Source organism: Copadichromis virginalis, linkage group LG10 (genome assembly GCF_057382275.1).
Source record: "Copadichromis virginalis isolate Kocher_CV1m ecotype Utaka linkage group LG10, C_Virginalis_male_GT1.1, whole genome shotgun sequence".
Lineage (NCBI taxonomy): Eukaryota > Metazoa > Chordata > Actinopteri > Cichliformes > Cichlidae > Copadichromis > Copadichromis virginalis.
In genome coordinates, this window is record NC_140627.1 from 1,414,459 (window position 1) to 1,433,274 (window position 18,816).

The 18,816-nt window shown below is 45.6% G+C and overlaps 3 protein-coding genes across 8 annotated transcripts in view; 2 read left to right on the forward strand and 1 right to left on the reverse strand.

Moving 5' to 3' along the window:
• Positions 1 to 107: 107 nt before the first annotated feature.
• Positions 108 to 13,745, forward strand: ankfy1 (ankyrin repeat and FYVE domain containing 1). 2 transcript variants are annotated; one of them, XM_085469383.1, is made up of 25 exons: positions 108 to 190; positions 1,864 to 2,071; positions 2,263 to 2,381; positions 2,596 to 2,731; positions 2,861 to 2,984; positions 3,309 to 3,458; positions 3,582 to 3,747; positions 3,876 to 4,080; positions 4,186 to 4,254; positions 6,124 to 6,326; positions 6,425 to 6,522; positions 6,870 to 7,071; positions 7,178 to 7,276; positions 7,374 to 7,527; positions 7,645 to 7,813; positions 9,584 to 9,702; positions 9,948 to 10,104; positions 10,444 to 10,644; positions 10,717 to 10,893; positions 10,992 to 11,139; positions 11,454 to 11,544; positions 11,634 to 11,758; positions 11,857 to 12,003; positions 12,117 to 12,207; positions 12,288 to 13,745. In XM_085469383.1, the coding sequence occupies exons 1-25, from the start codon at positions 181 to 183 to the stop codon at positions 12,418 to 12,420; spliced, it is 3,501 nt and encodes a 1,166-aa protein (XP_085325509.1). In that variant the 5' UTR covers positions 108 to 180; the 3' UTR covers positions 12,421 to 13,745. The 2 variants fall into 2 exon arrangements, with proteins under 2 accessions (XP_085325509.1, XP_085325510.1); XM_085469384.1 differs by lacking the exon at positions 108 to 190 and adding an exon at positions 216 to 603.
• On the reverse strand, positions 13,546 to 15,342 carry cyb5d2 (cytochrome b5 domain containing 2). The gene is made up of 4 exons (XM_085469392.1): positions 14,994 to 15,342; positions 14,753 to 14,893; positions 14,185 to 14,371; positions 13,546 to 14,039 (listed from the first exon to the last, which is right to left on the reverse strand). The coding sequence occupies exons 1-4, from the start codon at positions 15,247 to 15,249 to the stop codon at positions 13,865 to 13,867; spliced, it is 759 nt and encodes a 252-aa protein (XP_085325518.1). The 5' UTR covers positions 15,250 to 15,342; the 3' UTR covers positions 13,546 to 13,864.
• Positions 15,343 to 15,395: 53 nt separating this feature from the next.
• Positions 15,396 to 18,816, forward strand: part of zzef1 (zinc finger, ZZ-type with EF hand domain 1) — a 29,153-nt gene continuing 25,732 nt past the window's right edge. For all 5 annotated transcript variants that reach the window (XM_085469378.1, XM_085469381.1, XM_085469379.1 and 2 more), the window contains exons 1-7: positions 15,396 to 15,954; positions 16,896 to 17,040; positions 17,158 to 17,352; positions 17,451 to 17,634; positions 17,721 to 17,920; positions 18,337 to 18,547; positions 18,641 to 18,757. In XM_085469378.1, coding sequence (XP_085325504.1) covers positions 15,538 to 15,954; positions 16,896 to 17,040; positions 17,158 to 17,352; positions 17,451 to 17,634; positions 17,721 to 17,920; positions 18,337 to 18,547; positions 18,641 to 18,757 — 1,469 coding nt within the window. In that variant the 5' untranslated portion in view covers positions 15,396 to 15,537. The remainder of the gene's footprint in view (positions 15,955 to 16,895; positions 17,041 to 17,157; positions 17,353 to 17,450; positions 17,635 to 17,720; positions 17,921 to 18,336; positions 18,548 to 18,640; positions 18,758 to 18,816) is intronic.

Below are 18,816 nucleotides of genomic sequence, written 5' to 3' on the forward strand. Positions count from 1 at the left end.
AAAGCACTTAACGGAGTTAGCACCGGTTTTACATGGATACTGGCCTGCAGGAGGGCTAGTAACGGTCATGTGATCGAGTCTTTTCTGTTAATCACTTGAACGCAGCACCACCGCCTGCTACGAGCCGCTTCATCATATCGCGATAGACACCGCCAGGCCACGGCGCTACCGTTGAGCAACATGGCGGAAGGTATGTGACTGATTTTTGGGGCAGTTTGACACACGCCCTTTTATCCGCGTGCGCTTGTTTAACTATATCACCGACTCAACTAATGTGTTAGCGGTGAAGGAAACCGAGCGTAGTCTGTGGGTGGAAATGCGAAGCGTCGCGACACTTATTGTCACGCTGTTCTTTCCACTGAGAAGCTCTGTCGTTAGCTCTCGCTTATATTGCTAGCTGAACTGTATCGCTACGAGTTAGCTTAACCAGGCAAGAAAGGCACGTTTCGAAGGAGCGTGCTGGTTTGCTAGGTCCCAGAAGGTGTATATCATCTTCAGTAATGTGCAGGTGTTGCTGGTAAAGATTAAGTGTTAGCTTCATGAGTCTAATCAGACTGTCCAGCGTTGCTTTATCTGACCGTGGTCAGAGGTTTAACTGCTATGGTAAAGTTTTTCTTTTATTTATTAACACATCTTGTTACCAGTCGTAGTAAATGGAGAATAAATGCAGGACAGGAGACTTGACAGGACAGGTTAAATGTCACTCCGTGTCAGGTGGTGTCATCCGGACCACCTGACAGGCAGGTGTTTGGCCTAAACACAGGATGGTTTGCTCTGTGCTTGTCCTTAAGGGAGATCTCCTGAACCCAGGGAGCAAATACACCCGTCTGTGGTTAGTAGGAGAGAGGATATACGTGCTTATTTAAAACTGCTCTGTGTTCTGGTCGGTGATACAGTTTGAGAGCATTTTTTGTATGTACTAACATTTTAAGATTTTGGATCATTGCCACATCAGGTCTGCAAGTGATTCTGACCACAAGTCCTGACAAACAGACTTTCCTGATGCCTCAGACTTCTTTGTCTTAAAGCTTTAAAAAAATGATTGAAAACTGTGAGCCTGGAGAGGAAGACTTTCCTGATGCCTGCTAGACTGTTCTTATTTTGGGTCAGTGTTTTCTCACTTCTCAGTTGGTCCTCAGCAGCTGGGTTACGGTTGGCAGCATACCACCCTTCCTGTGCTGAGCTGGTCATGTGGTTTTCAGCAACTCCCCCTTTCTGTTCCTCATGACCAGTAGCCAGCCTTCCCTGCGACGGTTTACAAGGGAGGACAAAGTAACGAGCTACCTCAGCATGTTTTTCTTCACTAAAACTTTACTGACTTAAAGGAAGGAAATGGGCCTCTGTGAAACTCTGTGGGTTAATATTGTAACATGATGATGTGTAGAAAGTGCGTTTGACTTCAAGCATAGCCTCGAAGTTTGGCCAAACAAAATTACTGTCATTAGATTTTCCTTTAGCTGATTTATAAGACTTGACAGCATGGTCTCTGCCTTGTGAAGGGATTTTAAAATGTCTGCAAATTGGCTTGTTTCTTAACACACACACACACACACAGAGAAACCAGCGTTATGAAAGTAGTCAGTGCTCAAGCGATGTTTCTTAAGCTTTTAATACTACATGCAGTCAACACTGCTATAATAATTATCTTTAAACACTGGTGATGTTATCTGCAAAATGCCAACAAAGCTTGTAACCTTAACCCCAAATAATATCTTCTTTCGGTGTGTGCTTTGGACCACCCTGCTTGTTTGTAGGTGAAAGTTTGCTCGCATCATGGAGCTCAGTTCTAACCTGTGATTAAAGTAGGTTTTTCTAGCTCACGTTCCCTCGCCCTGCCTCTTCCTTTTGCTTCATGTGCAACAGAGGAGGTGGCCAAGCTGCAGAAGCACCTGGCCCTGCTCAGGCAGGAGTATGTGAAGATGCAGCAGAAGCTGGCTGATACAGAGAGGCGCTGCGCCATGCTTGCCGCTCAGTCTTCTAGTCAGGGCACTCCCACCCCTGCAGCCGCGGAGACCTTCATCAGCCGTCTGCTGGACATTGTGGCCGACCTCTATCAGCAGGAACAGTACAGGTGAGGGTCATTATAGGGACGCGGGTCTGTGGGTCATCTTTTGAGTGCTGTCTGTTTATAAATGGCTTTGAGTAAGACTAGAAAAGTGTAAGTGCCAGACAATTTGTGGTTCCTAGTTAGTTTGTGCCTTATTAAAGTATTAATGTTTAATATGGACGTGCTTCTCAGTGATGAATGTGTTGGTTTTGCAGTGATCTAAAGGTGAAAGTAGTGGGGGAGCAGATTCATGCCCATAAGTTTGTGCTGGCTGCTCGCAGCGATGTGTGGAGTCTCTCCAACCTGGCTTCAACCAATGAGCTGGACCTGTCTGGTGAGCAGCTTTTAAAGGGCAGTTTAAACCAAGTCCTTATTCCCATCTCAGCTCACTCAGTATGTTGATGGGTGATAGCAGAATATTTATTTTGGTGAGAACACTTTCAAAGTCCACTGTGGGCGTGGGAGGTGGGGCGGTTCGTCCCTGCGTTGTGACTTTGCGAGGGGATGTTTTTTGTTCTAATTTGTCTTAAAACTTTATTGGTTCTCAGATTGCAAACCTGAGGTTGCCATGGCAATGTTACGGTGGACATACACCGACGAGTTGGAGCTGAGCGAGGATGATGCCTTTCTTATCGACTTGATGAAACTGGCCAACCGCTTCCAGCTTCAGCTGCTCAGAGAGAGGCAAGTAGAAGAACTACATACTGAGTTTTTTGACTGCACTGTTGATGGTAGTGGTGTCACTTTTGCAAAGTGTATTACGATGCCACACATGTGACACACACACATACATGTGCTTCTTGGCTGGGCCAGGTGTGAAAAAGGCGTGATGTCCTCGGTGAATGTCAGGAACTGCATTCGCTTCTACCAGACAGCCGAGGAGCTAAATGCCAGCACCTTAATGAACTACTGTGGGGAGATCATAGCCAGTCACTGGGTGAGTAACGTGAGCCATGTTTGTGCATGTCCAGCGATGAGTGTGTTTCTGGATTGCACAAGCTCGTAAGATCAAAGTGGAACTGCCTGCTTTGCTTATTTTCCAACAATTCAAATGCAGCTTTCACTGTTTCCTGCGGATTTGTTTGAATAGCAGGCTGTTGACTGTCAGCTTCTACCACTCCCCTTACTGTTGTATAGACTCGAGCTTTGATCTCAGTCTTTGACAAAAGCCAGCCTTTCTTCGTCTGTGATTTTTGAGGTCTTAGACGTTCTCCATCATGAGCGCAGTCTTTTGTGTGACACTGTTTGTGCCTCTCATTAGGATGATCTGAGGAAAGAAGATTTCAGCACCATGAGTGCCCAGCTTCTGTACAAGATGATCAAATCTAAAACAGAGTATCCTCTCCATAAAGCCATCAAAGTAGAGCGAGAAGATGTGGTGTTTCTGTATCTCATCGAGATGGACGCGCAGGTCAGTTCTCCACACAAACTTCCCATGAAATGCTTATTTAGTGACTTCGTCACGGTGTAACCAGAATTGTACAAAAACACAACATTTTGTTTTGTTACTGGTTTTTATTATTATTGATTTCAGTTACCTGGCAAGCTGAATGAACTTGACAACAATGGCGACCTAGCATTAGACCTAGCGCTCTCCCGGAAATTGGAAAGCATTGCAACCACTCTTGTGAACAACAAAGCTGATGTGGACATGGTGGACCAGAGCGGCTGGAGTCTGCTGCATAAAGCCATTCAAAGAGGTGAAGGGCTCCTGTCTACGTTACTTTGTATCGCTCGCTTGTTTCCTGCTAAAATGTATCAACTTTGTTACTGTGTGAAAAATGTCTTATGAGCTCCATGAACCTGAAAACTTTCCGTCTTCCTTCAGGTGATGAGTTTGCCTCCATCTTCCTGATTCGCCATTCAGCTCAGGTTAATGCAGCCACGGTGGGGGCTGTGGAAACGCCGCTTCACCTGGTCTGTTCTTTCAGCCCCAAGAAACACTCTGCCGAAGTGATGAGCGGGATGGCGCGAATAACTGAGGCTCTTCTCAAGGCTGGAGCCAACCCCAACATGCAGAACAGTAAGGGAAGGTAGGTCACATGATACTTGGTTTATGACCTTTATTGGACTATAAAGGCAGTTACTTATGCTGTAAAGTATAATCATCATTCATTTTAGTCTTTTATTGTTTTTAGAACTCCTTTGCACGAAGCTGTGTCATCAGGGAACGAGCCGGTGTTCAACCAGCTGCTGCAGTGCAAACAGTGAGTTATGTTCTGCCTTCAAACTGAATGTCAGGCTTGTTTCTGACGTGTCACACTCGGCAGCGATTCCCACAGAATATAAAATCGATTTGTTCCAGTAGCCGCGACACGCACGTTAAAGAAAAGATAACCCTGTATATACTTTGAAATTTCTTTTCATTTGCACTCTGCTGTCTTAACCCTTTAAAACGGGCACGCTTCGTTTTGCGTAACTATTTTTAAATCCCGGTAGCTCTGCAACCACGTGAGCGAGCGCAATAATTTTTTTTGCATATGAAACCGGAGGAGTTGTACTTACATCTTATCCCATCAGCTCGTCCTCAGTCACGGTTTCGTTCCACATATAGCTTTGCAAAAACTGCATAAAAAGCACTTGCAGCAACAAAGACATAATATTCCAGAAACACGCTTTGCTGATCCGATCAGCTGTTCGTAACACTTCCTACGTTGGAATAGACGTCAGCGCGAACTGTTGCATGTCCGCCCGAAACCTGAAGTGATGTCATTTTTGCGGAAAATGTTGTTTTTACCTTCGGGGCCTTATAAGCCTATACTGGTGTTTTTAAAAGTTATGTTTGACCTCGTGCTTTTCTGAATAGTTGCTGGGATGCTTGGAACTCAAACTGCACTGCTGGAAACAGTTTATTTTGATGCACATGCTGTTTTCTTTTGTTTTTTTGCAAATTTGCATCATAATATTTATTTTCATTTTTCCTGCAGTATATAAAAATTGGTGGATTTCAAAAATAAAACTATGAAGACACTCAAAATAAATTTCCTGTTATTGGAAACTGTTTTGTAATTACAGTTTTGAGCTCTGAAATGTCTCTAACTAGAAATATATGGGGGGAAAAAAACAAAAACGATTTTCAATTTATTTGTAGTTTATTGCACTTTTTTGCAATTTATGTAATTACTATGCACTTAATGCAGACATATTATTAAAATTTGGTCTATAACGGTTGTATTGGTGTATAGCAACTTGAAATGCTCCCAAAAATGGCTCCACAGCATGTACAAATATAATATAGGCTCTGGCAGACTTGGTTCTATGGTAGGTCTTAAAGGGTTAAGCTGCACTAAGTCTTTGCCTCTGTAGTCCTTGCTGTGCAGCCTTGCTGAGCGTGGCATAGCGGCGCATTAACCAGTTCTACTCCTGCTGCAGGTTCTGGACAGAGTTGCCTTCAAGCTCACAGCACAGAGACTCGCTAGCTCGAGTCAGTTGTATTGGGGTTTGTTCTCTCCTGAGCAGCAGTTACACAGCACTGATGATGACTCTGGGAAATGGGAGATTAGAAGCTGGCAGGTTAGGATTAGAGCCCAAAGTAAAGCTAATATCCACCAATATTAGCTTTTTATTTATAGATGTGTCTGCATTTAAAACAGCCAGTAAAGTGAGACCAGAGAAACACCCTTCAACTGTGTTATGAGCTTTGTTTCACAGTTTGTCCAGCAGAGGGCGCTCTGACCCGTCTTTGTGTCGGTACTGGTCTCAAAGACCCTGTATCAGTTGGGCTCCAGTTAGAATCAACTGGAACTTTAAAAAAAACAAAGCAAGTCTCCTACTAAAGTTACTGAGTCACATATGAAACCCAGGGCAGCTGTGGCTACAATGTAGCTGCCATCACCAGTGTGTGAATGGGTGGATGACTGGATGTAGTGTAAAGCGCTTTGGGGTCCTTAGGGACTGAGTACAGCGCTATACAAATGCAGGCCATACTTCATCAATCCTAATTTCCATTTCTCTTTGAACACACTGCAATTTTAAGCTTGTGTAACCTTAAAGATGGTGCTGTGTGTGTGTGTGTAACCTGGTGCTGTGTGATAGTGCTGTGTGTGTAACCTGGCCTTCTGTCTCCATTTTGTTAGGCTTGACCTGGAGCTGAAAGATCACGAGGGCAGCACAGCGCTGTGGCTGGCGCTGCAGTATATCACCGTGTCTTCGGATCCCTCTGTCAACCCGTTTGAAGATAATGCGCCGGTCGTAAACGGCACCTCGTTTGACGAGAATAGCTTTGCGGCCCAGCTCATCCAGAGAGGAAGCAACCCCGATGCACCTGACACTACCACAGGTTATTAAGCTGCTCGGCAACCTTTCTGCACGTTACTGTCCAACTCCAGTGCTGCTTGTGCCTTAAACATTCTCCTTTACGTCGTTTATTGGTCACAGAGTATTGCCTCATGCAGAGAGCAGCGCTTGCAAACAATGAGGCGGCTGCTCTTTTCCTCACAACTCATGGGGCAAAGGTCAACCACATTAACAAATGGGTGCGTATGAACATTTGGTCATGAGCAGACGGTTTGCTGCAGACTTGTTCTTTTTTCTTCTGACCTTTTTCTCACGTCTATGAGGCCAATCGCTGTTCCAGAGACCCGTTGGCTCAGCGTTGTATCAAACAGCCACGCAGTGACTGAGAGGTCATTGCAGGTTGTTTTAGTGATTGTTGGAGAAAAGTAAAAAACAGATTTCATGAAATAACTAATGCACTGTAATATCATAAACCACAAACTCTCTGAATGTCTCAATTTGACCTTAAATCGATGAAACTAACATAAAATCAATAATACTGTTAATTGGTCATAAATACATGCTCGGTCCCTTTGCTGTCTCTCAGGGTGAAAGCTCACTTCATACAGCATGTCGCTGTGGCCTAGCAAGCCTGACAGCTGAGCTTCTCCAGCAAGGGGCCAATCCTAACCTGCAAACCCAGAAGCCTCTACCCGATGACCCCCTCGGTGTGGCCATGCAGACCCCCCTCCACATGGCCATCGCTCACAACCACCCAGATGTGGTCTCCGTCATCCTGGAGCAGAAAGGTCCATATATGATTTGGGACTTTGTTACATCCTGTAACTAACCTGCAAAGCAACCTGCCGTGTTTACATTTGTGTGTAATGATCATTCTGACATTGATACTTGCAGCCAACGCACTACATGCCACCAACAACTTCCAGATCATCCCAGACTTCAGCCTCAAAGACTCCATGGACCAGACCGTTCTGGGCTTGGCCCTCTGGACAGGTATACAGCAAAATACCCAACAAAGTCACTTCTGCGTCATCAAATTGATCTGTGAAATCAATAATAGTGATTGTATTTGTCGATCTGTCTGTGTCAGGCATGCACACCATAGCGGCTCAGCTGCTGGGATCAGGAGCATCTATCAATGACACTATGTCCAGTGGACAAACTCTGCTGCACATGGCCATCCAAAGGCAGGACAGCAAGAGCGCACTCTTCCTTCTTGAACACCAGGCAGACATTAATGTTAGGTAACGATACCGAGATGTGTAATTTTAATGTATTTCAGCAGATTACAAAATACTTTTCATTCAGTTTTCGTTTGTTTTTACTCCAACTGTTTTCTCTTTGGGTCCCTCAACTACCAGGACCCAGGAGGGACAAACAGCACTGCAGCTGGCCATCAGTAACCAGCTGCCTTTGGTGGTGGACGCCATTTGCACAAGAGGAGCTGACATGTCGGTGGTTGATGACAAAGGTGACCCTCCACTGTGGCTGGCTCTTGAGAACGGACTTGAAGATATCGCGTCCACACTGGTAAGAATGCACAGACAAACGGTGTTTTAGTCCCTCGCTGTTACGCTGACACTAACAGTTTGTTGTCAGGCTGGGTCTGTGGTTTGGATGTGGCAGGAATATTCTGTATTTCTCAGCATCTATGGCATGTTGAGCAAGTGTATATAAGGCAAGGACAGGAATGCTCCCAATCGAAATAAAGGTCAGCAGTGATATAAACCAGTTTGAAATAAAACTCCAAAAATAAATTTTAAATAAGTATAAGAATGAAGAAAATGCAATTAACCCAAGACAGCAGTCAAAGTGATGTTTATTTTCTTTTGCAAGTTAGTAAATCTAAATATAGTTTTAGTTGAATATGAGAAAATATTTTTTGTGACGTTATGTTCAAAGTTGAAACCATTGAAGTTTTTGTTGTTCAAATTTAGATGATGAGGAAATAATTAATAAGTAAACCTAGGGGGTGGGGCTAAATAAGTGTATACTTCTGCCTACTCCTTGATATTGTGAAATGTTGGTAAATGTATATGATTGAAATAAAAATGAACTGAAGTAGTTTAGTGCATTTCCACAGTTTTCACCGATAGGAATCCATCACGTGAAAGAAATCATTCTTAATACAATAATGGATGTGAGTGTCCAGACAAAGTTGCTGTGACTCGTTTGTATCCAGCAGTAAAAGAAGCTGCAGGAGTATCCACACGAGCAACACTTAGGGCTGCCACAAGCGATTATTTTGATAGTCGACTAGTCACCGATTATTTTTGCGATTAGTCGACTAATCAGATCATCATCCATTAGACGTAAAACTACAGCTTATTGCACCAGCAGCATCTGCTCTTATATAACTATCATTAGCTTACAGCTTTAAGTGTTTAAGGTCTGTGCTAACTAAAAATAAAGACAAGATGAGAGTTTATTAAATTTTATTGAAATTTGCAGATTGTTTCGGTGAAGTTTAATAAACTCCTTGCTATCTAAAATATAACAGGACACCGGAGTATATTCTGGAGCATCTCACACTTCTGATAATCAGCTGTCTGCTTGACGTTTATTCAGCTGTGTAAAAACTATAACTTTAATCTCAGCCAAACCGATTTACTCAGGAACAAATAAAACACTGAAAAAAGTCAAACAATAACATTTTAAGTTATCTAAGTGACTCATATATCATGTTTAACCTGAGTAGCGAAAGACGGCGGTGGGTTTGAAAACGATTTGCCGGGAGTCCGGTGTTCTCACGGCGCTAGTTAGCCTCGCCCCCGGCTAGCTATCGAGCTAGTGGGTAACAGACGTCTCCGAAAACGTCGGAGCGCTTTTGAAAATATGCGGTGTCTTGATAAACTGAGCAGATATTTGAGGTTTACACAGCTACATTCTCGCCTGAAAATATGTTAAACGTTTATTTTGTGACCCAGAAAGAATAACAAGAGTAATATTAAAACTAACTAGCTGCCGCCATTGTTGGAAACTGAGCTGGGCCGCGCTATGAATTCTGGGACACAGCTTCTTCTTCGGGGTTTAACGGCAGCTGGCATCCTTGTACATGCAGTGCTGCCATCTTCTGTTTCAGTCCGTTATTACACTCTTAAATCCTGCTACTTATTCCTGCGTCTTTTGGGATCTTACAAAGCTTCAAACGACGCGTCGACTATTAAATCAGTCGTCGACGATTTTGATAGTCGACATAATCGTGACTAGTCGACTAATCGTGGCAGCTCTAGCAACAATAAAATAAACCTCTGTCAGGTAGGATGTGGGATGAGTCTAGACTCTGTCTGTTCTGTGTAGGTCCGCCACGGCTGTGATGCAACTTGTTGGAGCTCCGGGCCGTCAGGCTGCCAGCAGACCCTCCTGCACAGAGCTGTTGATGAGAACAACGAGGTCTCGGCCTGCTTCCTTATCCGCAGGTCAGCTACGTCTCTGTTGTTGTACATATTTACCAAAGCTATAAATCGTTTGCTTGTTTAAATGCAGCAAGTGTCTGAATGTCGCTTATATCTGATTGGCTTCAATTTAAAAAAGTCAACTGTCAACACGTTAGCAGCGGTCTTTACCAAAACATTACTGAGATGTTAGAAAGTTAAACAGGCGATCTATCTTTACTGTTCGTGTGCATCTCTATAACTCCTATCTCGTGTGCGTGTGCGTGCAGTGGTTGTGACGTGAACAGCCCCAGGCGGCCTGGCCCTAATGGGGAGGGAGATGAAGAAGCCCGAGATGGACAAACTCCCCTCCACCTGGCAAGCAACTGGGGACTGGAGGATGTGGTGCAGTGCCTTCTTGAGTTTGGAGCCAATGTTAATGCACAGGTTGGACCTGCATGACATCTTTACCCTGGTTTAAACTGCACCACTAATCTTTGTTGGAGGGTTTTATGACGCGATCCAGATTTTTAGAAAATGTAATTGAAACACGACACAACAGATTCAGAGCAGCCAAAAAAAACGGAGCTGAAACTGCTGGCAGAGGATAACAATTCAAAGAGATGCTCAAATAGTTTGCTGGCATTGTTTGAGGGGGAACCTTAAACCTGTACCTGTGTAGTTACTGATGCATGAAATTATCTGTGGACAAAGAACTCAGATCATCAAGCCTTGGTGTGTGTAACTGTGTGCTGTCTGTTAATGCTGTATGTGTTTTTCTGTCAGGATTCAGAGGGCAGAACTCCCATCCATGCTGCTATTAGCAACCAGCACAATGTCATTATACAGCTCCTCATTTCCCATCCAGACATTCGTCTCAACATTCGCGACCGTCAGGGAATGACCCCCTTTGCCTGCGCCATGACGCACAAGAACAATAAAGCGGCAGAGGCTATTCTCAAGAGGGAGCCAGGTGCTGCCGAACAGGTAGGGGCTAGTTTGTTGCTGTAGCGTTAATGAGTGTTGCAGTAATGACCTCAAACGTGTGCTTGTGTCCAGGTGGACAACAAAGGGCGCAACTTTCTCCACGTGGCTGTGCAGAATTCAGACATTGAAAGTGTCCTGTTCCTAATCAGCGTCCAAGCTAACGTCAACTCCAGAGTTCAGGACGCGGCCAAACTCACCCCGCTCCACCTGGCTGTGCAGGCTGGATCTGAGATCATCGTCCGCAACCTGGTAAGAAACCCAAGATTTTCTCCTGTATGAGTCGTATTTCATGCCAGTTTGAGTTGTAATGAGAAAAACACTGCAATGGATACGGTTTCTCCTTCCAGCTGCTTGCTGGTGCTAAAGTGAATGAGCTGACTAAACACAGACAGACAGCACTACATTTGGCTGCTCAGCAGGACCTGGCCACGATTTGCTCCGTGCTGCTGGAGAACGGAGTCGACTTCGCTGCCGAGGACGAGAATGGCAATAATGGTACTTTACAGCATTTGTCTTGTTTTCACTGAAATGACTCTGAGATGGGCAAAGATTACATCACGACTCGACCAGTTCTTTCTGACAAGATCAGAACTGTCATTATAAATGCAGATATATCTGTACGTGATAAGTGCTGTTCCTGAGGTGTTGCATCGTGCTGGTAATTTGTATTACAACAGACTGCTGCAAACTGGAGTTTCCTGCTCTGTTCACCTTTAAAACTAGACTGGCTGTGGGATCTGGTGTCAGTCGTTACTATTCCACCACTGCGACCTATTTGTGAATAACTGCGTTCTTTTCTGTCTCGTCAGCTCTGCATCTGGCTGTGATGCAGGGTCGCCTTAACAATGTCAGAGTCCTTCTCACAGAGTCCAACATCGATGCTGAGGCTTTCAATCTCAGGTGATTTATGCAGATACACGTGAACGAACTGTATTAAAACTAATGTGAGAAAAAATCTTCTGACTTTTCATCTCATTGTGTGTGTTTAGGGGTCAGTCACCAATGCATGTGCTGGGCCACTATGGCAAAGAAAATGCTGCTGCCATTTTTGAGTTGTTCCTGGAGTGCATGCCTGAATATCCTCTGGACAAACCTGACAATGAAGGGAACACAGGTACCATGTTGGCTTTTGTAGCTGAAGTTATAAAACTACAATGTGGAAATCACTGGTGCTTTTCTAAAAGGATGACGGCGACATGTATGTTGTTGCAGTTCTGCTGCTGGCCTACATGAAAGGAAACGCAAACCTGTGCCGTGCTATTGTGAGGGCCGGCGCTCGCCTGGGAGTCACTAATAATCAGGGCATCAATATTTTCAACTACCAGGTTGCAACCAAGCAGTTGCTCTTCCGCCTTCTAGGTATCTTTTTCATACCTAATTACCCATCAATATTCCAGTATTATAAACCAACAGCCTCACAGGGAATGGCGTGTTGGGGTGATCTTTGGGATAATTTTCGCCCCCTTCCGCAGATATGCTTTCCAAAGAGCCCCCGTGGTGTGATGGCTCCAACTGCTATGAATGCGGTGCCAAGTTTGGAGTTACAACACGGAAACATCACTGGTTAGTGCTGCAGCTTTTCTGTGTAGGCATGCAGTAGATACAGTATTGGTCTAACTCTCCTTTTTCCTTCTTGCCTCTAGCCGCCACTGTGGGCGTCTGCTGTGCCACAAGTGCTCTATAAAAGAGATACCCATCATCAAGTTTGACTTGAACAAGCCGGTCAGAGTGTGCGATATCTGCTTTGATGTACTGACTCTGGGCGGCGTGTCGTAATGCCCCGGCCTGGATGTCTTTCAACCTCTGGCTCCGACCGCGCCAGGTCCAACTTGGCACAATTATTCAGGCACACTGGGAGCAGGACATGCTAACAAGAGAATCCCAGACAGTTATGGACCATCATCTTTATACTATTCCAGTTTATGAAAAACTATTAATCTTTTAGAGGGATGTTGCAAGTAGGAAGTGAAACATTGTTGTTTTGTTTCTGTTTCAAAGTATGTTGAAGTGAATATCAGTGGCTGGACTGAGTTCAGTGATGTTTGCGCCGATGAGCTCTTTGATATCACAAGCAGGTAGCTGTTGTACACGGCATTTCAGTCCACCTTTAGAAGGGGTCTTCCCTTAAACATGCCGACCTGTCCAAATACAACAAAAATATCAATGCTACGAAATGAAACTCTACATTCGTGATGGAGTTGAGGCTGCTGCCAACCAAGAACAAACAGGAAAATGCCCTTTGTTCTAAAGATCGCTGCGTTCTCTGTAATCTTTGAACATTTATTCACTATTTTGTGTTAACTGAGTAAAATGGGTCGAGGGGAAAGCACCTCAACTTGACTAGGTCCAAAGTGAATCCAACCTTTTCTGTTAAACTTTTATATTACTTTACTGCAGACGTGACGGTGCAACTGGAAAAATAAGGTGGTGTTTTGTCCCCAGTTGAGCTTTATGAGGACGCCTCGGCCAAGTTGAATGGAAATGTGACAGAAGAAAGCCCATTTATCACGAGAGCATTAGAAACCTCTCCAAAACATTAAGTACCCCCCCCCCCCTCTCAGTTACAGAAATGCCTAGTATGCCTATGCATGTCATTTAATTTGCAGCCTTCAAGTCATGGTTATAATTTTAAAATCAGCCACCGAATGATTACATTCCATGTCGGGCCGACCGTGAGGTCCTCGACGGTCCCACGACGTTGCCTCGTGTCAAGTTGTCGTCTTGACCCCATCACATGTAACGCTTCTTGATTTCTAAACCTAACAGGTGCACTTTATCAAGTTCACGTGACATTTCTGATCATTGGGGAGAATGAGGAGTAAGAGGGATGGCCACGTAGTGGGGCCTCTTCAAGTATTGTTAAATTGTACAGATAAATGTGTGATATTTTTGACCACTACAACTGTTTTGTACTTAAATGCAGTTTGTGCTTGTCATTGTGACAAACCTAAATCTTGCCTCTGTTAATCTTTTATGCACATTGTTTAATCTTTTATGCACATTGTATCGTATCTGTATGCTCAGATATCTAGCTCGTCTCTTCCTGGTGTATTCTTTTAGGGAAAAGGAGGACAACTTTACATAAAGGTCATCAAAAAATGCTTTGAGGTTTCATGATTTCGTCTCTTTGTCAAACAATTCAGTTACTAGCCAAAGTTTTCTGAGTTCAGTGCTGCTAAGAAGCAGCTATGAGTGGGGCCCATTCTCGGGGCTGACCGGTCTAGTGCGCTCCCACAGAGCATGACTCGGCATGTGCAGGGCAGCCGTCGTATTTCTGCAGGTTGGGGTCTTCCTCTGCCGCGATCGGGTCTTCAACACAGACACAACGAACACCACTGGAGCCGGGAGAGAAGAGCTGCCGTGGCACGCCTGCCCAGTGTCTCGCCACTCCACCGCTGCAGCGAATAAAGAAATAAACTCAACCCTGTGTCTCCTTATGTGCACTCCTCTCGCCCACTAGTGTCAGAAATGCTGTATTACACATCAGTAGGATAATACAACATTGACTTGTTTTCGATTAGGCACAAACTATGTCCATACCTCTTAGTGGAGCACCAGAATCTTCCTCCACTGGCAGCAGTCCATTCTGAGTTACAAGACGGAAAGCGAATCCTCTCAGCCTCAGACTGAGCCTTGAGCTTCTTACCCTCTGCTAGTGATGCTTCTACTCTCAACAGGGCCTCTGTGGGCTCTCCAGCCTCGTTATAGAACCGACCGATTAATACACCTGTATTTAAATGTTGGATACCAAAACATTAAATGAAAACTTTCTGGGATGTTTAAGGTAAATTGTCTTCATGAAGTGTATGGTCATATCCTAGCTGCACTTTGCTCCCTGAGTAAAGTAGTAACAATATTCGTGTCAATTAACAAAGGAAGTGTTGTTAAGACATTTTAAAGTAACCTTCTTGCCTAGGTCATTATAGTGACAACAAACATTGTATACTTTGCGTCTGTTTTGCACATCATAAAATAGGATCTGCACAACACGTACCAAAAATATCTCTTCGTTTCCGAAACAACCAGGCGCACTTGTAGTAACAAGACCATTATTTACTCTGACGGCCACCTGGAGCTGTTCCACTACAATATGATGGAAATCACATACCCACATTTTGGTAGTCCCTCTGGTAGAAGGCCAGCCAGTCGTACAGTGCAACCACCTCTAGGGGGGACAGACTCGATACGTCATCTGTCAGCCCACTCTCTGTGAAGTCTCCGGTGATGAAGGCCAGGGAGGCGTCTTTGCCTGAAAGTACAAACACACGTAGAGACAAAGGCGGAATATAGAGGACTGCTAGGAGAACCACACATGGAATCCAGTGTCGTTAAAGAAAGCCGGGCATCACCTGCCATAAAGTGATAAGCGCCACCGGGTCCATAGTGCTTTTCTCCCTTGTGTACATCAAAAACATGGCCCAGTATGGCCAGGTATAGCCCCTTGCTGCCCCGCTGCCCACCGTGCAGCGCTAACTCACTCCTGCTTAGGAGTCTGACCGGTGACCCCTTTGATGACTCAGTGCCAAACATAGCTGACCAATCAGGAGGGATGAACAGCACTGCCAGCGACACGGATAAAAGCGCGACCACCACATAGCTGAGCATGCTGCTTTATTAAAGCGCCTTTTCTTTAAGCTTTACATTCAGTCCAGCACACCTCACAGTGGCAGCACAGGTGCTTCCGCGAACGGACACGCCAAACCACAGCGCCTGCGCGAACTACGAACGCAAAGGACGTTGCGGGCGTACAGAACGTCAATGCGGTAGTGGAGTAGAGCTCTGCTGTAGGTGAACGCTGGAGCGGTCTGTGTACAGACCGGTCCAACCGCTTCAGAACTCACGCCCAGTGGGCCGCAGGGGTTTTCAGGGGAGCCTTAGGTCGGCGAAACAAACATGGGCAACGCGGAGAGCGGCTGCGGCGGAGGCAGCGGCGACGAGGAAGACATAGAAACGGAGAGTCCCGGCTTCGCGGAAGACGGTCCGGCCTCTGCGACCGCTGGCGGCGGTGTTGGAGGCGGCGGCGGCGGCTCTGGTTGTGGCAGGAGCGGAAGGGGATCGAATAACCTACCCGTGCCCACTGGTGGACCACCCAGCCCCGGGGTCCTCTTGGAGCAAGTGAAACTGAGAGAAGCGGCGGCTCGTATTAGCGACTCTGGAGTCGCCATTCACGAGTCCGTCCTGGCCGGGAATGAGGGTGTCCTGATGCGGTGGCTCGAGGACCGGTTAAACCGAGGAGAAGAGTCCGTTAATATTGAGCAATTTTGTGAGATGTTAGAGAGCAGAGATGCCCCGAGGGACGAGTGCGAAGAGGTATCAACCCGCTGTGGCCTTGCTCACGTTTCTAACGTCACATGTTATGATTGGAGCCGTCGCGTCTTCTCGTTTTTGGCCCAGGTTCGAGCGTCGTGTTTGATAACTTGTCGCCACGCCCATTCAGCGTTTGTAATCAATACGTAAATACGTAATTAAGTCTTTGGGCTGTCACGTGCTTTTATCATTGCCGGTCAACAAATCTAAATAGCGCTGTAGTGATCGAAGAGGGGGCTCTGTTATCAGGCTTCACCTGTGACAGGTGAGTTTGGCCAGTCACGGTTCTGTCGGCAGTACCAGGTCGAGTAACGGGACGATCTATCCTGGGCACGATGCACGAAGCAGCTCGGGAGTGTCGCCTGGAACAGACGGGCTCCAATTCTGTCAAACCACAACTCGGCTATGGCTGATTTGTAGACTGTGGCTGAACTTGGACAGAAGGGGGAGTTTTCTAGCAGCCCCCCCTTTGTTTTTGCCGTTTGTAGATTTCTAGAAGTTGCAGTGGATCGAGTAAACGAGCTGACATAATGTCACCCGTTCTTGTGGGGTTTGTCACGAGGTTTTCCGCTTTGGTCACTTGTAGCAGACCACGTTGTTTTGTCGTCTCTTGACTGGCTGTGTTTTAACCAGTGGTTGCAGATGACTGGTTGAACTAATGCATGTCAGTCTGAGCTCTTTGTAAATCCTGACTATCAAAGCTGTGCTTTAAATAGGGAGTGGGACGGTGTTTCTTTCAGGAATCAAGCCACAGACTCCAAAAGTGTAGCTACGTAACATAGTCTGCGATAAAGATGCTTCCAGCTGAGGGCTCCTTATGTTAACACCAGTTGTTCAGCCATTTGTGTTTTAAGACTAATGTTCTTGTAGATTTTTGCAACACTGTGAAAGTGAGGAAGTAAATGTTGGTATAAAAGAGTCTTTGTCCTTCTCCACTGTCTCAGGCCTTTGGTCAGTTTGATGCGGAGGGGGATGGAGTGGTGGACATAGAGAGCATGCTGATTGCTCTGAAGAACTCCAATGGAGCTAATCTGCAGGGAGAGCTGAGTAATGTGATAAGACAGCTTCAGGCCTGCTCGCTTACCCCAGGTACGATACGTGATTTGTTTACCCGGATAAACAAACTCGACCTTATTTGAATCAGTGCAGCCAGCGTGTGGCCGAAAAGTTAACCCGTTCATTTCTCTTGTGTTTTCCTTTCCACAGGTTTTGTGGACATATTCTCCAAGACCAAAGACCGATTAGGAGCACACGCCTCTAAAATTCTAAAGTTCTTACACAGGAATCGTATTCCCAGCAGTGCCATCCCTTTCCCAATTTTAGAGGGCTACAACAGTATCTGTACCATGAGGTCCAGTGTGGTGCAGGACTTCTTGGAATTCCTCTTGCAGAAGGAGAAAGGTGAGCATGAGTGTTCTCTTTAGTAATTTAAGGCTAAATGCACATCCAGCAGCGCCACGCCTGTGGTGAGGCTGTCCTCATGTGAGTTTTTCTTTCAGATTTGGATATTCAGTACAGAGCAGAGCTGGACCGTGACCCAGACGTAGACATGGTCAAGGTCGTCACTCAGTGCTACAGCACAATAGAAGCTTCGTCCAATGTTGCTGACATCTACAAGATGACAAATGGGGAAACGGCATCTTTCTGGCAGTCTGACGGCAGTGCTCGCTCGCACTGGATACGGTAAAAGGCAGCTGAGTTTCTGATGTTTCTAAGCAAGTCTATTAACCGATCTAAGGTGGAAACTCATCTCCTTTCTCCCTTCCCAGACTAAAAATGAAACCGGATGTTGTTTTGAGACGTTTGGCCATTGCCGTGGCTTCTAATGACCACAGCTATATGCCTCAGCTAGTGTCAGTTGCTGTGGGGAAGAACCGGCGTTCTTTGCAGGAGATCAGAGACATCCGCATCCCGAGCAATGTCACGGGCTATGTAGCTCTCTTGGAGAATGCCAACATCACACACCCCTGTGAGTCACCATCTCACTGATGCTTCTAGGTCACACTGTCACCTGTCTGAACATAAAGCATGGTGTAAGCTTCATATGAGCTTTGTGGGGTCATACAGTTGTGCCTCCTTATTGGGGCCACATGCAGGCTTCCACAAGCTGAAGATCGAGGGGATCCAGTCCAAGAGAGAGTCTGTTTTTCAGCTTACAGGCCTATGTATGCTCCACATGTGCTCCTTTTTAATAATCACACACACACTTAAAAATCGTAGCTGTGCTTTGCATGTATTGAGGTCCCCATAGTTAAGTCATGTGTTTCACATGTGCCTCCCTAATCAATATTTATTCTACAGCATCTTCAACGGTGCTCTCCTTTCTTTCCTGTGGGATGTATCAGATTTTTCCGTTAACCACATAAACTTGTCACTAAATCCCAGACATCCAAATCAACATTAAGCGGTGCCTGAGTGATGGATGCGACACACGGATTCACGGCTTGAAGACGCTGGGTTATCAGATTACCAAGAATAAAGAGATGTCTGTTTCGGATGCTTCAGCCGTCTGGTACCTGTCTCTCCTCACCTCTTTGGTCACTGCGTCCATGGAGACGAACCCTGCACTTGCCCAGACCGTCCTTCAGAGCACACAGTAAGATGCAGAGCTCACTGCATGTGTTTATTGACATCACATTTGTAAGATTCCTACTGATGCCACTGGTTTCTTTTGTTGATTCACTTTTAGAAAAGCCTTGCGTCACATGCCGCCATTGTCCCTTACACCGTCATCCACAGAGTTCCCCAGGTTCTTTTCTGCGAACATCTTGGAGGAGGTGGATGGATTTCTCCTCAGGATAGCAGAGTAAGGCATTGTGGCACGGACACCACACTGAGCTCACCATGCTGACGTCATCTCAGTAA

Bases quoted from the DNA above. Each gene is read 5' to 3' on its own strand.
- cyb5d2 (XM_085469392.1), bottom strand. From the start codon at position 15,249: ATGCTCAGCTATGTGGTGGTCGCGCTTTTATCCGTGTCGCTGGCAGTG. The intron at 14,894-14,993 runs GTGATGCCCGGC...TTGTACTTTCAG, and splicing joins CGCTTATCACTTTATGGCAG to GCAAAGACGCCTCCCTGGCC. The intron at 14,372-14,752 runs GTATGTGATTTC...ATTTAAATACAG, and splicing joins GAGGGACTACCAAAATGTGG to GTGTATTAATCGGTCGGTTC.
- ankfy1 (XM_085469384.1), top strand. From the start codon at position 540: ATGAGTCTAATCAGACTGTCCAGCGTTGCTTTATCTGACCGTGGTCAG. The intron at 3,748-3,875 runs GTGAAGGGCTCC...GTCTTCCTTCAG, and splicing joins GCATAAAGCCATTCAAAGAG to GTGATGAGTTTGCCTCCATC. The intron at 6,327-6,424 runs GTTATTAAGCTG...TATTGGTCACAG, and splicing joins TGCACCTGACACTACCACAG to AGTATTGCCTCATGCAGAGA.